Source organism: Ptychodera flava, chromosome 10 (genome assembly GCF_041260155.1).
Source record: "Ptychodera flava strain L36383 chromosome 10, AS_Pfla_20210202, whole genome shotgun sequence".
NCBI classification, from domain to species: domain Eukaryota; kingdom Metazoa; phylum Hemichordata; class Enteropneusta; family Ptychoderidae; genus Ptychodera; species Ptychodera flava.
The window spans coordinates 25,540,780-25,558,712 of record NC_091937.1 but is presented as its reverse complement, the minus strand read 5'-3'; the positions used below and the strand labels follow the sequence as shown (position 1 = coordinate 25,558,712).

Sequence of the window (17,933 nt, the reverse complement as noted above, 5' to 3'; positions counted from 1 at the left end):
AATATGAATATTTGAAGCATCAGGACATGTTTTGAATCCATAAAATGACGCAAATTTGAATACAGTTGCAATTTCCATGACGTTGTCTTTACATATACGGGTATGTAATAAAAACTACCCTTTTCTTTATTTATAGATGTACCTATTTAAGATTTTTCTCACAAAAGGCAGAGTAAATGAACCACAAACATCAGCATCTGACATGATTCTGTATTTGAAAATCAACACATTTTATATTTGTAAACACCTGCTTTATGTCTTCATTGCAGAAACATGCATCTAAAATGGTTATGATTTATCAAAATATTTCACAATATTCAAAAATACATTTTAGGGAGAAACATATCACATGACCAAACACATGACCAGTCATGTGACCAGTCATATTGATAATATGGCTGCTATACAATTTCACTGGCTTATAGTAAAAAATTGTATTTTCTCTAGTTTCATTCACGAATATTGCTGTTAATAGAACATACTTACATATAAATCATTTGTTTTCAATAAATAAATAAACTTTCATTTCATTAAAAAAAACATAAACATCTTCGCAATCGTCCGTACTTGCTGAAAACTGTAAACAATCAGCGCGATGCTTCTGTGATCAGCCTGACCTTTCAGGAACGAGGTCATGGGTCACGACATTGCTTCCGGATTTTGGCCATACTCGGACATACGGGGGCGCAATCACATTCAGACCAGATCGGAATACATCAATCTTAGTCAAGCTGCACGCCGACATTACGGGATTTTTAGCGACAAAAATGAAGCAAATACGCCTATTTAACTGTGCCGGATATATCCGGCACTCAAGGTATATGGTAATTCAATATGGCGCCGGATATATCCGGCGCCATAGGTAGTCAAGGGGTTAAAGCATATAGCATCCAGTCACCTAGCGGAGAAGCTAGCAAAAGACAGAACCGCTCGGTCAGATCCCTAGTATAAAAACGCGTGGTTCAATAACCGGGTTAAGTTGTTAAGTTTTGTGACACTGGCACGGATTACATGCCCAGTATTTTCACCATCACTTGTCCAGCGTTATATCGGGCTAGAGTTATAACTACCATCACATTTGTGGCTGAAGTAGGGAAGGTCAGATTGGTCGCACACTAAATGGAACATTGTTCGAGCGTACCTTTTTTTGAAGCGAATGGCTCTCCCGAAAGAACATTAATTAGCACTATTTCGTGACTTCACGCTGCACTGATTCATGCACGAATATACTGCATGACAGAGAGTTGTGGTAGGCTCTACGTCTGCAATCCTCCAGTAGAGTAAACAATAAAAAAAGAAGAACCAAATATTACATACCAACGTTTCCTGTTCAGACGTGACAACATATTAAAATGCCCATGATAATGTTGTGCACAACAGGATAATGCATCTTTTGCAATTTGTACACACTTGGCGTAATTGCATCTTATAAAATCAATCACGGCAATAGCTCGTCATCTTTAATATAAATCGAAAAGTCACTTTCAGGTTGACAATCATATTCTAGCCGTGAACCAAATAGATCTTTATTTACTATACATAATCGCAATCATATCATTCTATAATCCAATAACACTAGGTCAAAATTCGTAAGACAATAGTTGTAAACATAGACACAAAACAGCACAGAACAGACAGTAAATAGACGGTACACAAACAAAGTCAAATTCATGAAAGAAAGATATATGGACCTCTGGCCAAAAGACCAAGAAGTGATGTCAGGTGTTTCGAAAATAGTAAGCGCATCCTGCCCCACATGTGGCACCCGCCATATATCAATCTGTAAGTCAGATAGGTAGTGGTCACTAACTAAGTCCCCATGTCACCGATGCCATCAGCGATCAGCCATGTAACATAAACAATCACGTTTGAAGTAAAGGAAGACTGCAACTCGGGGACAGATATTCGGACCCTTAAATTGTTACAATTACATAGTGTAGGACCCCCACATATAAGACTCATTTGTGAGGTCAAGGAGTAACAAAAGATTTTACCGGCTTATTTTGTTAAAATATGAAATTTAAGTTTTCTCCTTGGAGTAAACACACGGATGGCCACCATTTTGAATTTCAAGAGTGGTTTAATATTGGATGATTTGTTTATCTTGTACACAAATGTACACAGTGACCCCTTATTTTAATTTTGATTTCGGAAAAGAAAGTGTTACTGTTTTCACACGGAAAATTTGAGTAAAAGTTTCAGATTCACTTTTGGGGCGCGAACATCATAAAGCTTCATGTTGACCTAACACTTTGCTAACGTATTTTCATTCATATCCTTCTACGTATATTTTACAAATTAATCAATGTTTTAGCATGTCCATTTATCCAATTATTCAAATACAATATACTTATACATGTTCTGCTAGGTTAATGACCTAAAGCGAAAATGTCTAACTTGATTAATTTAATTGTTCTCTCTGCAGAGGCGACCTTTAGCGTTTGCGCTGAGTCTTTTATTCTTGGGCTGTGTATTCATCAATCTGTACCCGATAAAAATCCCGGTAAAGCAATGGCTGAATTTCTCACATTTCAATGGATCGATATCTCTCGGTTTTATGACGAATTATGAAAGGTGAGTTGTCTTACGCATCATGTCGCAAAGAGCACTACCTCTTTTTCAACGAAACTTGTCAGAATAATTCTCATACCGATTAGGTCGCTGCAGAACATTGATGATATTATCTTACATGTAAGTAAACTTTCCCTGACTGTAGAGGGACAAATGCCAATGTCTATTGATAGTATTTTGTTATTTTTTATTTGTTTTTATGAAGTCTTGTAAACAGTACTCATGACAGCTTTTCCCCACACAGATTTAGACGTGGTGGCTATGGCCTATTTGGTCGAAATCGGCCACACCCAACACGTCTATTAAAATTCATGAGTTTACTTTTCTTGTTTATGTACACAATTATGTGCATTGGAAATCAGGGGAATGACTGTTACATCAGGCTGACAAGCCTCATATTAGGGCAGTGAATTAAGGCTACGGTGTGTCACGCGTAAGACAGTTACAATTCCGATTTAAGCAAGACAATTTTTTTGTTTTCACAAATTTCCCTTCTGATGCAAAACTAATGTTCATCGAATAGGGAAAAACTATGTAGACCTAGCAAAGCCGTTAGTAACGACATTCAAAACACAATGAGCAGGTAATCATCAAGTACACAAAGCTTGCCGTTTAGTATGAAAGTACTAGCTCCGCTTCTGGCTCCATGATCGTAGCGAGCGACAAACCATGGAGGTAGAAGAGAACTTTTCTACCTCGATGGACTAACGTACGTGTGACCGAAAAATAACATCACAGAGGTTACTTCTAGTATTTACTTAAAGTAAGTTTCTGTCATGGATGATGTCAACCGATGTGCGATTGCCAGTTTTCAGCCCTACGGCCGGTATATGAGTCAAGAGAGCTCGGCTATGACTAAGCCGTAGGCGCATCAGATTGGACGAGTGCGCGTGTAGGCGCCGGAGTACAGTAGTCAAGACCTTTCTTTCATTGTACATGTAGTCTTTGGTCCTGGCAAAATTTAAAGCCACCTACAAGTCTGTGTAGAGTGATTTGTGTTCGTCCAGTATGTGTAACGCAGCGAACGGAACATCTACACAGAGCTCCACACAGCATCGTAGCTAACTATGGCGCGACAACTACGTTGACAATGGCCCATGGTTACTGGAAAAAACCGAGAGTAGCCTAACCTGACCCTTCCTACATAAACGTCTTTATTTTTCTGAAGTACAGGGCAATGTTGCTTTCCACTACACAACCATTTAATAGGGGTGATCAAGAGGGCTAAAACAGCCAATGAGTTTCAAGAATCTGGAAAAAGGTGCTAAAAGCGTGCTATAGATATATTAACGAGATAAACATTGAGAACAGTAGGATTAAGATATGTGTGACTGGTCCAATCTGTTCACTTTCTGTGTGGAGAAAAGTTGGAATGCTCAAACCTCCAGAGTTCCAAAATGTAAAAACATCACACTTGCGTCAACTACGGTACATCTAAGAATGCATTTCTTCGTTCCACCGATATCTTGAAGTGTGGATAAGAATAAACATCTCGCAAAACATTTTTGTTTGTTTCGACTGAGCACAGTATTTGAGCAGAAAATTAATTTCATAGAATGTCAAAAGGTGATTCATTTTTCTCATAAAATAGCAATAATAAAAACAAAGTGCAGAAACTCTTCACCTGTAACAAATAAGTCAGAAACGATATCGAACCAGGGGTTGTGGGATAGTGTAGTTCGGTGTGCGGCAAATTAAGGGTAAACAAATGCAAAAATATCATTTTTGGTAATTAGTGCATTATTTTAGTATATTAATGAGCATATTTTGGACCAACAATTGTATGCAAATGATCATTATTTATGTTAAATACCCATCTACCTCGCATCTTCTACTGTGTGCTCATTAAGAGTTAACGATTTCTCTGATGTTTCACATATTCATACTGGCTCAACTAATGTCCCTATTTTGTTTTACTCAGCAGGCAATTTTTGCCTAGAGGTACCATCTTGAGAGAAGAGTCCTGTGAAAGTTTGAAGAACATAGTTTATATCAAGACTCATAAAACAGGAAGCACTACATTAGCCACCATTTTGTATCGGTTTGGTTACCATAGGAACTTGTCATTCCTATTTACCGCCAAACAACCACTGGGCCATTTCAGACAAGTACCCATAACATTGAAGTCGTTACCTGACATGTATCCGCCAATTGGTGTTCGTCAGGGTGACTACGAGAATTATAAATTCAACATATCCGCAGGTCACGTGATTTATCGTAATAGATCTATTTTAGATTTTCTCATCTATGGACGACCAAAATATATTACAATTATCCGCGAACCAGTCCAGCAATTTATATCACATTTTAGCTTCTTTCACTTTGATCGCAGATTCATGAAGAAAGCCAATATTTCAGCAAAGGGGCAATTTTCATATATGACCGAATTTCTCAACGAACCAGTAAAATATGGTGTTGAAAACAGAAATAAAAATATCTACATAACAGATAGAAACCCGCAAAGTTTTGACCTTGGTTTGCCTCTAAGAGAAATGGACAACCCAATATTTATCAGTGATTTGATTGCTAAAATAGAGGCAGATTTCGATATTGTGTTGATGACGGAATACCTCGACGAGTCTCTTATACTTATGAAAAAACAATTTTGCTGGAGTATGAACGATATCTTATACTTTAAGATGAACGTTCGTCACTCTGAGCCGACTGAAATACCTGAGAATCTGAAGATGAAGCTGCTTCAGTGGAACAATGCTGACGTGTACTTATATAAGCACTTCAATCGAACTTTATGGCGAAGAATACAATCGTATGGACCCACATTCTCGAGAGACCTCCGTGACTTTCGACAGCGCCTGGAAGAATTGAGAAATGAATGTATTGAGGGACAGAATCGTGTGAAATCTAGATATGTCAACGTGTTAAAAGCAAACACTTCTAAGGTCTGCAAAGATGTGAACATGAGTTTACAATCATATTTCGAACAGATTACCAGAAGGCAAAAAGTGACTGTCAGAACAAAGTAATTTTACCTCGAGTTTTAATAACATAACACTTAATTAGGCAAAGCTTTCAACCTAACCCTTCAACTTCCGCGATGTTCCTTTGATAATGTGAACGAGATGTGCATTGTTATAAATAATTAATTGTCAACTAACATTCCCGTTCGTCACAATTGTCAACAACAATGTTAGCTCAACATATACGGATGTCACCCCTAGCTAGAGTGTACGTATGAATTCATTTCCTTCGAGGCTAAGCATGACAAAGGTTTAATGAATCGTAAATTATGGAGTTTGACCTATTCAGAGCAATTTTCACAGTTTTAAGCATAGTTGAAAAACAATGAGTCACACAGACTAATAGTATTCTATCCAATTTGTCTAAGGGAGTGTTCAGTTAGTATGGCTGGGGGTGGGCCGGCAAATTCTTCCTGCGCATCAGTCAAAGGAAGTGAACCCCCTAACCATTGCAGAGAAAAATTGATGACCCCCTTTTAAGATGACAAAAATTTCATCAATCACCCCTCACCCCCCCCCCCAGGGCAAAATGCTTGATATACAATAATATACACACATATACTGACTCTGTACATTTGTCAAATGCGTTAAGTACGTTTAGTATGCAGGTACGTATACTAATAAAATGCAAATGTACAGTGTACGCTTAGTGTGCAAAGATCTGCAGCTCGTATACTCTTGATCTGCTTAGATATACATGTACGTTACGCATATCAACGTATTAAAATGTTCCATATACAGAGATATGTTACGTATACAATCAATATTGTGTTCCACATTACCCAAATATACTGAACGCATATCAAGCTATTTGTCCAGTGCCCCCCCCCCCCCCCGGTTGCTTGAGTAAAGCTGCACACACAAACACCTTTGGAGGGGGCGATAGAAACCAAAAAAGATTCTCATATTTTTTCAAATGACCCCGTTACAAACTCACAAGGTGTTAATATTCAATTACAGGTGGATAGCAATATTTTGCGCAAGCGTGTACAAAATTTTGATATATTGGATTTAATTGATAGTCAACTGTTGATTCACTGTACATGGTAGTCTACGAGAAAAACTAAAACTATGTTATACTTTTCAGTAAAAACTATCAATAGCTACTCATTTATAAACATTTGATAATTGACATTAATGTACTTAATTGGAATAGGGTTGATACAACTAGTATGTGTACAAAAAATTTGACATTCGACTTTCACCAGAAATGTACATCCGCTATACATTGGAGTCTATAATAAAATTGTGAATAATTTTTTTCAATGAAAAACTTGCTATTCTTGTGCATATACTGACGTTGGATAATTACCATAATTTTACTTGATTAGAATATGATTGTTAGGTGCATATTCTGTGTACAAGTTATCTGATTTTGGAATTTCATCGAAAATATTCATCCGCTATACATTGGAGTCTATGAGGAAACTATGAATGATTTTTTTACAATACAAAAATAGGTAAATATGTGTATTTATGTACTCTCGATTATTTATATTAATGTATTTGATTAGACTAAGGTAGTTGCAAAGGGATATGTGTGCAAAAAAGGATTTTAGAATTTCACCGAAATATTGATTCACTATACATGTTAATCTATGAGTAAACTATGAATAATTTTTTTTCCGATACAAAACTTGCTAAATCTGTGAATTTATAGACATTTGATAATTCATTTAAAAGTACTTAGTTAGACTGGGACAGTTAAAAGTTGATATGAGTGCAAGAAATTGGATTTCTGAATTTCACCGAAATGTTGATTCACTGTATATTGGAGTCTATGACAAAACTATGAAAAATGTTTACAATGCTGAACTAACATAATGTGTCTTTTTATAGGTGTTTGACAATTGATACAAATGTACTTGATTGAAATAGGGTATTTGAAAGTTCAGATGTGGACAACGATTATGATATTGGAATTTCACCTAAAAGTATAATTTCACTTTTCATGGTACTTGTAGTCTGTAGGTAACTGTTAAATAATTTCCCATGTATAGTAATAGGAATTGTTCATTGCCCTCAGAGTTTCCAAGACAAGATGTTAATGTGACGGATAAGTATACTTTTGTTCAGATGTGCAGTTAAATGACTTCAGAGAGTGAAATCATGCAGCGAATCATTTTTATTTCCCAGAATATTTCTGAACACTGAAACTGCTTTTTGAGGGGACGAATACTTATGAAAATTAAGTGACGCCCCCCCCCTGAGGTGTTTGAAAAATATGTGACCCCCCTTTTCAGTTTTCAAATTTAAGGTGACCCCCTCCCTGGATTTTGCCGGCCCACCCCCGCCGTAATAACTGAACGCTCCCTAAAGCGCGATTTGTTTGCAATGAATTGTGAAAATTTTTACTGAATCTTTGCATATTTCGGGGATCTTTTGCAGGTGCTGGAAATTATTAAAAAGCTACTCTTTATGTTAAAGGTCGAGGCTTTTAGTTTTTTTCTCTTAAACACATGAAAGAAGGTGTGTTAAAATATTCCAAATAAAAACATTGAGTCTTATAGTGACGAAAATGTTCGATTTGGTGGGAATTTCATAAATGAAGAAACGTTCGTGTATAAGCTTGTGTTTGGTTTTTGTTGGTTTCTTACAAACTTTATAATCCATCAACGACCTTAGGTTTCTGACTCGCATAGGTAACCCATGATTATCAAAAGACCATTTTGACCTTCCTTTTTTGTCCTGTCCTAGCTATGGCCTCGTGTACTCTTCATAGTTCACCGTCCTTCACTAACTTATAGCCACCTTTGCCGTTTACCAGTACTTGCATAATCTTACTTTTGTCGTCAATCATGTACTATTTGATTGTGTGATTTTAGCAGATTTAATTTTACATTTTAATTTAAACTTTATTATGAGCTATGGATAAGAAGTGCATTTTTGTATAGTTGTCCATCATGTACATAACTCGTTTTGAAAAGGTTGTTTTCTTACCAGAATTAAAAGAAGTCACAGTTCATTTTACAGATGAATCGCATGTTCTGATCTGCTATATGTCCTTCACTTTTCGTCCAGGCGATGTTTTCATCTCACAGGTACTGTTGTGCTTTCGTCAATCCATTCAGGTAAAATGCGCCTTGGAGTTTCCTCGACACTAAAATTTTTAAAATGTTAATTTGGTCTGCTTTTTCTGTTGACTGATAGCGAATCCTCTGAACCCCGGTGCGGAATATGAAAGGCCTCCGCCTCATTGAATATTAACAACGGCGATAGAGTGTAGACTGGGAACAGCGAGGTCGCCCGCTTCGTGAAAATCAGCCTAAATAATTCCAAATAGTGTTCTTGTCATATGTTATTTACTCTCTGGTATATCCTCAACTTGTTCACAGGTTATGTCCGTGAAGGATTGGCTATAGGCAAATCTCTTTTTTATTGTTGTGATTGCTTTGTCACGTGACTTCTTACTGTCAATGATATCGTAGAATTGGGTTTTATTTTCATAGATTCACTTAGACATACAGATTAAAATATCTACCGTAAACTTAAAGGATTCATATATCTTTAATTGTGTATATTCATGGTTATCCTTTAAAAATATATGTTTTGTTTTATGTGCTTTGCAATCATTGAAGTGAATTAGTGTAATCGAAAACTTTCCCTATAATTCATAATACGGAAATTTAAAGTGTTATTGTGAATGCCAGTCCTTGACGTTATTGCTGTTTTTCTTCTTTTATCTGTCATATTTATTCCAGGGGATATCAGGCTATTTTGTAAGTATATTTTAAGGTTTGTCCATAACTTCTAAAAAGCAAAAAATCGGTAAGAGTTTTGCGTAACCAGCCTCTAATTTTATTAGTCGAAATGTTGTATGTTATTATAACGCCTATGTATTTGGAATGTTTGATGATGGCAAATAATGCGGTGTCAGGTTGAGTATTCAGCCGAGAAATGTTAAGAGCTTGAAATGTTCAATTTTAATAAGTTGCTGTGAAGCCTTTAGAGTCAACAGATGAATTTCTCTCTGCCCTGCTGTGTTGTTCTTGTAAAGCATGAAGACGATTGGGCAAGTAATAGAACCAAGTAACATGGATATCTTTTCAGCTGTATATGCATTTTCAGTTTTTTAAACATTGTCGTACTCCCTAGCTGACAAATCTTATGCATGTAGTCCATATTAAGATATGGTGCTGCTCACCATCAAGGTATGTTTTCAGTTCTTATTAGTTTTCAAATTATTGAATGTAACAATTAATAAAATGACGTCACTTTAATAAGCTCTCGAATAATGTGACTATTTGATACATTTTTGATGAGATAAGTTACTTCTTTAAGCCCTTGTAATTCTTTATAAAGAGGGCCCAAACTGACAGAATCCACATTATTAACGGTCATCACCAAACGACAATCTGAAGTGAACGTACAGTGCAATCCTTCAAGTAATGGGACACACTTCAAATGAGTAAGCACTTTGACGAGGCACCGGACCCTTTCATCTGTACAATCTTTGATATGCAGATCAGACTCTATGGCTCGTTGTATTGAAAACTGCAGATTCTTTATTCTTATCACACTGTGCACAACATTGAAAGCACAAGGGTACGCATTTGTACGCGGCTGTATTCATACGAAGAGGTGAAATTTGCCCTTGAAAATCTGACAATTATGGTCGAGCTCTGTCATTGTCCATCCAAATTTGACATACTGAAAGACATTTTATTTCTTACAATGACATTGACCAAGAAGACATTTAGTCCGGTTAATGAACTCTTCTTTAAACCGGGTCACGCCCTTTGAACCTTACATTCAGCCTTTTGACGAAAAACAACTTACGGCATTGAGTAGACATAGATGACAGGCGTCAACCATGCTCTAAGCTGCCTTTCTATTTGGGGCATTCGAAGGGAAACAGCTATTGGACGAGTGTCTCCTTTTTGGAATTATGCTACATTTTTTCAAACAGGTGAGGCACCGAAAATGATCACTCTCCCAGTCGTATATTCTTTTGCATATTGGCGAAGTCACTTTCATCATCATGTTGAAGGAATTTGGAACTTTAGTAAACACCGGACGCACAGCGCGTAATTGCAAATTCCCTCGAGCATGAATTCACGTTTTCGTTCATTAGTCCTAAAGCGGGAGGAGCTCATACAAGGACAAACGCGTTTTGGCGTTCGGTAAAGGGCATTCCTTACTTAGTGTGAAGCGTTCATGTAGATCACGTTGACTGATAATACATATCTTGTGAGAGATACATGAAATCAAGTATGCTGGGATGGCATATCGCAACTCTAATGATACCAAAATTCCCGTATTATCGCACCCTTGTAGCACTGCCGTTCCCGAGCAAAGCAGGTAGACCTTCAATGTAAACAAACAATATGACGGCCGCGTTTCGCCACCAATCACAGACGTCGTACTAACGAAGGAGTTTGCAGTACAAGGTCATGTTTAACAGTAACTACCGTCCAAAATCGTGACGGAGATCAATAAAAAACAAATCACCAAACAGTCGAATCTATTTATAATTCCGTCTTGTGGTTTGTAGGTTATATACTAAATGACTTTCAAGCTATTCCTTTGAAAATATGAGCATTTACAGAAAATCGGAACAAAAATTCAATTGGGAACACTTATTCAAAGATAAACAATTTCCTTAGGTTGGTGGATTGGTCCAGTCAACTTTTTAAACGCAGCGTTACTCCCCCTTCTGTGTTTAAAGTTCGAAAGGACCTATCAGTTACATTCCGTCGGGTCCAGCTTATGGTGTATACATTTCACATTTAATTAGATACTGTTACGCTTGAGATTCATATGAAGGCTTTCAAGTGAGACAGAGCTTTTTATTTTTAAAGCTATTGAGACCGGAATTTTCACAATGGTATGTAAGGACCGGAGATCTCATATACAAATATGACAAGTCGGTTACCCAGATGATGAAAGGACAGTACACTTGTCCTTGACTCACAACAGAAATTTTGCAGCTTGCTGAATTACCATACAACTATACTTTGTCACTTAAATTTTGACGGGTGTAGCACGCTAGCAGAGTACGCTTGCCCATTCTGAACAACTGGTACCACCACTTAACTAGTGGTTCGAGATTACACTATTGATTTTATCAGTGTTTTTCGTAATGTTTCGTGGACCTGGTGATTTACTTGCCTTATTAGTTGAATGCTAACAATTGCTGGAATTGATTCCACGTTATATCATACAGTCCATTTGAGTCATAGCGGTTCCGAAGTACATAAAATACATTATGGCAACGGAATGAGTGATTGTGTGGAGGTCAATATTGTCAAAGTTTTAGAAAAAGAACGCTAAAAAGAAATCTTAATGCCGAAAAGAACTTTTTAACGGTCATAATATGGACTAGCATGATCAAAACCTTGATTACCTTTCATTTATTGCACCGAACAAAAAGGAGCAAATTTACCAGTTGTTAAAGTTTAGAATGAAAATCAACAATCATTATTAGAACGATAAAATTGCATTAATTTAAGCAATTTAAGCATTTTCATATGGGGACTGGGGACCATGGCAATAGTCCATTAAAACTGGTGTCCGACGGTCCACGGCCCGAAACTAAGGCAATAGACAGGGATAAGTCAAAGACGTAAATCGTAATGGTTATAGAGAAAACCTGTCAGCTTATAATTTTAAAAAAGTTATAACAAACATGACTTTCAATCGGGTTTGAAAGGGTGTATTCAATTAACTCTATCTGCTTTTGTTACAAGCAGTGCCACATGTTAGGATGATGACAGTGATTATCAAAAAAATGACGATAAATGCATATTATGATTGTGACTCTGATGGCGATGTTACATGTGATTGCGAGGTAGAGACATAACCACAGTGTAAATCAGGGAGAAATAAATAAAAATGGGAGATACTAATAGTTACATGTAAGACGATATAACGATATAACATGAACGGTAGTGTAGAAGTGACGTTTTCTGTCGTCCTCGTCGCCAAATCCTTCTTCGCTTGATTAGCGTTCAAACACACAAGAGTTACTGTGTTGAAGCAAAGGAGCCAGCTTTCCGAACTTAGTTATTGCAGCAGGGTCACATTGTATAGGCAGGAAGTCAAAAGTTTAGGCTACATTGTGCGATGACCTTCATTTATTGTAACACAGGCTGTGTTGATGGACAACATTAACCCGAGAACGGCCATCGCTGTTTATTACATGCCCGGTGTGTGCAAATCAATGCATTGATTTGAGTAGGAACATCCGGGGAGTTAGCGGGCCATATGAACGATGTACTGACCGATTTCCATAGTTACCAAGTCCGGTGAAGCCCTTCGACGTTTTCGGCACTCTGGTAGATGTAAATTATCCATGCGCGCACAGCTATTTTCACTTTCCTTAAAAGATATTGGTCGATAATGGTAAAATTGTTTGAGAGTGCCCTGCAAGTAACTAAATGTCGTAGTAGCGTTTACTGTGAAGAGGCATGCAACTAATAAAAATATTATAGCCTTGAATACATGGGTTTATGTGCCTTCGTAACAGGAGACAATTTGCCCTCCTGGCGTCGGGCAAATTGTTACCTGCTCTCGGGCACATAAACCCATGTAATCCTCAATAATATATATTACTGTTCTGTTATGAGTTGACGGCATTTGCAGCATGATCAAACAGACATTACTGAAAATAGTTGAGTAAGCTTCGTAGCAGCGCAACTGAGTAATAAACCAACATTATGAATTTCTACAGATGCTGTAAAGTCTTGAAAAAGTTAATCAGATCTTAGCTTGTACAAAATTAAAAAAAAATATTTATGATAGTGCTTTGTTTCAAATCATTAGCGACATATTTAGCCAAACCTTCATTCATGTGTTTCATCAGCATCATCATCACGTCATCATAACCATATTGTTAATTTTATTCAATTCAAATTTCGAAATCAGATGTGATAGAGGTGTGATATTCCGAGAAGAATCACAGAAAATTAGAAAACTTAGTAAACACAATAACAAAGCATCGGACGATTGCCCTTCCTTTGGGACCATTCATTCTGTTCTATGGTTGATGGGTATGCCAACTGATAATCAGTTGACACTAAATAGGGTTATTTGATTTGTGTATAATACAAGGTCAAAATATATTCTTCTTAATTATAATGAACCATACTTTACACAAAGATCATCATAAGTATGAGTATCAAATCTCGTTTTTAAACATAGTATTTAATATTTAATTAGTATTTTTAAAAATACGCCGAAAAACTCCTTATCTATCTGAGTATCTGAGTATACAGAATACACATTAATACTCTACCAAACCACTGAGTCATGTTGAATTAAGGTTCTGAAAAATCTTAAAAGTTTTTTTTTTTCTAATCATCCAACATATTTATAAGCGTCAAGGTCAAGGGCATAAATCAATTCAATCACACTTATGTTTTCTTCACTCTCAGAGGCGTGCAATAGTATTTGGGTTAGTATGCTTATCATTATGCTGTTTATTCGTCAACCTGTACCTAATAAACACTGCTCGGAACCCATGGCTTGCCACGTCTCGATTCAACGGATCAAGGTCGCTGTACTGGATGACAGGGTAAGTCGCTAACCAGAATTAGAGTTACACAGTTCAGCAAAAGCATTCACCGTGTGAAAATAATTGAAACATTGATCATATCAAAATAGGGAATATAGGAAAAGAATTCTAGCTTACAGTCTTCACACACAAACTTTCAAAGGACTAAAACCTTGATATCTTTGATAATAGTTTTGCATAAATGTGTAACATGTGTAAATGGGTCGTTTTCTTTGGCAATACCTTGTAAACCGAAGGGTTGGTTTATGCATGTATTCGGTCCCGCTTAATGTTCCAAGACAAGAAACACCCCTTTTTAAGCTAAAGATTCTCTAGTGGTTAATAAGATCACAACCCCTGTAAATTATATATTTTTGGAAAGCCTAGATATAGGGAAACATTTTTGTTACAATGGTGTCACGATTGTTTACATAACTATCACGTGACAGGCACTTTGCATAACCTTTCAAAAATCAGTTTTCCCTATGTTTTGTTTCAATGCTTTGAGATATGTGGCTGAATTCGTGTGAGTGCAAGTTGTCCTAAGGATCTTCCAAAGTATGTCTCAGAATTTTTTAAAACCTTCTTAAACAATTTTATGCCAAAAAACTTCCAGAGCGGTGAATTTAACCCTAGTTCATTTCTTTAAAACTGTGCTGAAAAAACACACAAAAAAAACTAAACAAGATAAAAAAAATCAGAGACACACTTTGGAAGAGCGTTGTGACAGCTTGCATTCCAGCAAGTTTGACTCAGATATTTTGAAGTATTGAGACAAAACATAGGGAAAACGGATTTTTGAAAGATTTTACAACTTACCTCTCACGTGATAGTTATGTAAACAATGGTGACACTGTTGTTACCAAAATGTTTCCCTGTATCTAGGCTTTAAGAAAATGTATAATTTACTGGAGTTCTGAGCTTATTAACCGCCAGAGAATTGTTAGAATAAAGGTCAATTTCTTTTCTTGGAACCTTAAATCTGTGTAATAAATGTAATGGACAAGTGATCAAACCATAAAAAATGCAAAAGTTTCTTGTTTTCCAGAAATGATTTCTCCTTTCTACTACTGTGCACGATTAGACATCTGTCGTTACCATTATAAGTTGAAAACAGATAAAACGATATTTTTTTCTGCCACTGACGAGAGTAGGGCCAAGTTATGGCTACCAGCAATCAGAAATTCAGACAATGAACAATTCGTTTCCCTTCGTGCATTATTTGTTTAATGTTTGACAACCTGAACTGACTTGTAATCCACTTGAACAAGCTAATTATTAGAAGTTTTTAGGTTTAAAACAAATATGGTATAGAAATAATTTGATCAAAACATATTAATGTGTTATTTGTATGAATCTCCCTCAATTAGTCTACCTTTTTAGTACCCTGGTCATTCCTCATTTCTACGCTTCCACAGACAGCTTTATACATGTAGTGCTCACAAACACAAAGTGTTTATGATCATTAGTCATCGAAACACAGCTGTTTCATGGGAAACCCCAGAAAACTGGTTGCTGAAAAAAGTGTTGTTTGCCCCGTTCAGAGTGATGTTGAGCCTTTCTCATGGTTCTATATTTAAACCCCCTCCCTTATAACCATTTTTTTTTTTTTTGCGTTGCTTCCCTTTTCTCTCCCGCCCCATGCGGTTATTGTGCATGTTCTCTAACGTATCTGGGTCACTCTTTACTTACTTGTACACTTTAGCAGCAAACACTATTAACTGTGTTTCGTTTTGAAGATGTGTCATGTTTTCTCTACCCATGCAGACGGTTTTCGCCAGGTGCCACCAGGTCAATGGAAGACTCCTGCCAAAGTTTGAAGAACCTGGTTTTCCTAAGGACTCATAAAACGGCGAGCAGTACACTAGCCGTTCTATTATACAGGTTCGGTTATAATAACCAGTTGTCATTCTTGTTCACTCACGACCAATCATACGGCCATTTCAGACAGGTACCCATAACCTTGAAGTCGTTGCCCGGCATGTACCCGCCAATTGGCGTTCGCCAGGGTGACTATGAAAACTATAAATTCAACATATCAGCTGGTCACGTGATCTATCGCAATCGATCTATTTTTGATGCGTTGATGTATGGACGACCAGGTTACATCACAATTATCCGAGAGCCAGTTCAACAGTTTACCTCGTATTTTCATTATTTCAACTTTAAAGGGAAATTCATGAAGAACAAAAGGCTGTCATCCAAAGATCAATACGCACATATGACAGAATTTCTCAGCCATTCATCAAAGTACGCCACTGCAAAAGGGCACAGCAATGTCTACATAGCAGATAGAAATCCACAAAGTTTTGACCTAGGTCTGCCCTTGCAAGAAATGGATAACCAGATTTATATCAGTGATTTCATATCTCGCATAGAGGCGGACCTAGACTTGGTGTTGATAACGGAATACTTTGACGAATCTCTCATACTTTTGAAGAGACAATTTTGCTGGAGCATGTACGATGTCCTATACTTTAAGAGAAATGTTCGCCACTTTGAGCCGACAGAGACACCGAGAAATCTAATTCGAAGATACGTCAGTGGAACAATGCTGACGTACTGTTGTATGATCATTTCAATCGAACCTTGTGGCGGAAAATACAGTCTTATGGAGAAAGTTTTGAAAGAGATCTCAAGGAATTCAAAACACGCCTAGAGGAATTGAAAGATACATGCATTGAAAGGCAGAGTTGGTGGAAGGAAAAATCCCGATACGTCAACGTGCTAAGAACAAATTCTTCAACTCTTTGCAACGATTTAAATGAAAATACGTGGTCATATTTCGACAAGATCGCCGGACGACAAAACATTTCGTCAGGTCAAACTGACTAAATTCGTCCTTTTCCAAATAGAGCACCTTGAACATCATAAAAACTTCATTCTGCCACGGACGCGGAGCTAGCGACCTGAAGCCCTATGCACTTTAACGCATCGTATTCAGGCAACTAATCCGTCTTCCCGACTGGCATGGGAGATGCGACATCACCGAGATTAAATTATAAGGAATTGAGCTCCTGCCAAAATCTGTAAAGATTGCGTCGGTTTTATGCCAATTGACTTGTTATGTTATGTTCACTGTAGACCGTGTTCAAGTATTTGGCTTATAATATGTCTTTACCTCGCCGATGGTTGCCAAGGAGAACGTAGAAGAGGTTAGCTTCTATGGCTAGCTGAACTTATTTTGTCATCCGAGATCGTGTTTTTAAGGAGATTAGAGGAACAGAATTTTCGTGACTTGCAACAGGAGGCTTCGAGGATGGATAAATAGAAAAACTTTACAAATGTAATCGAAGTATTTAGCACTTTCTTTAAAGAGCAACCTTGTGTTTTATCAAGAACCATATGTGTCAATGACATTAAGTCACTGGGCCTCTTTCAGTTTGGTTGTCTGCACGCCGCGAGCGTACACGCAATGATTGTGTTACGCTACATTGGAAGATGATTACAGAATCAAAACATTAAAAAACTGCGGATCTCTTAAGATTTTAACAAGTAATATGAATGGGTGGTATGGGTGTCGTCCGCTGAAAATAAAGGAGTAATCGATTATGATGGTTAGATGTACATAGCGTGTATACTGATCTTTTTTTTTTTTTTTTTTTTTTTTTTTGAAAAAGATAAATTTATTTCAACATAGTCACAAATAAAACAAATCTACATAACAGTGAATGCATTAAAATTACAATGCGTCTTGTCTGAAAAACAAAATATTGTCTGAAAAAACAAAAATTAGCTGTTTGATAACAAAGATCATCATATGAATGCATTCAGGATGCATTCTTCTCCTTCCAGTCTTACAAGGCTTGAAAACTTTGTGATAAAATCCTCAGTTTTGTTCATCATCTTATAAATGAAATACAATGTATTCATCCATGAGGAGAGATAAC

At 36.9% G+C, this 17,933-nt stretch overlaps 1 protein-coding gene and 1 long non-coding RNA gene across 2 annotated transcripts; one reads left to right on the top strand and one right to left on the bottom strand.

The window, feature by feature from the left end:
* Positions 1–1,141: 1,141 nt before the first annotated feature.
* On the bottom strand, positions 1,142–8,878 carry LOC139142329 (uncharacterized). The gene is made up of 3 exons (XR_011554358.1): positions 8,490–8,878; positions 5,245–5,384; positions 1,142–1,270 (listed from the first exon to the last, which is right to left on the bottom strand). It is a non-coding gene; the product is annotated as an uncharacterized lncRNA (long non-coding RNA).
* Positions 8,879–10,217: 1,339 nt separating this feature from the next.
* LOC139142328 (galactosylceramide sulfotransferase-like) lies at positions 10,218–17,644 on the top strand. Its single transcript, XM_070712237.1, has 3 exons — positions 10,218–10,458; positions 13,925–14,064; positions 15,811–17,644. The coding sequence occupies exons 1-3, from the start codon at positions 10,438–10,440 to the stop codon at positions 16,700–16,702; spliced, it is 1,053 nt and encodes a 350-aa protein (XP_070568338.1). The 5' UTR covers positions 10,218–10,437; the 3' UTR covers positions 16,703–17,644.
* The last annotated feature ends 289 nt before the right edge of the window (positions 17,645–17,933 follow it).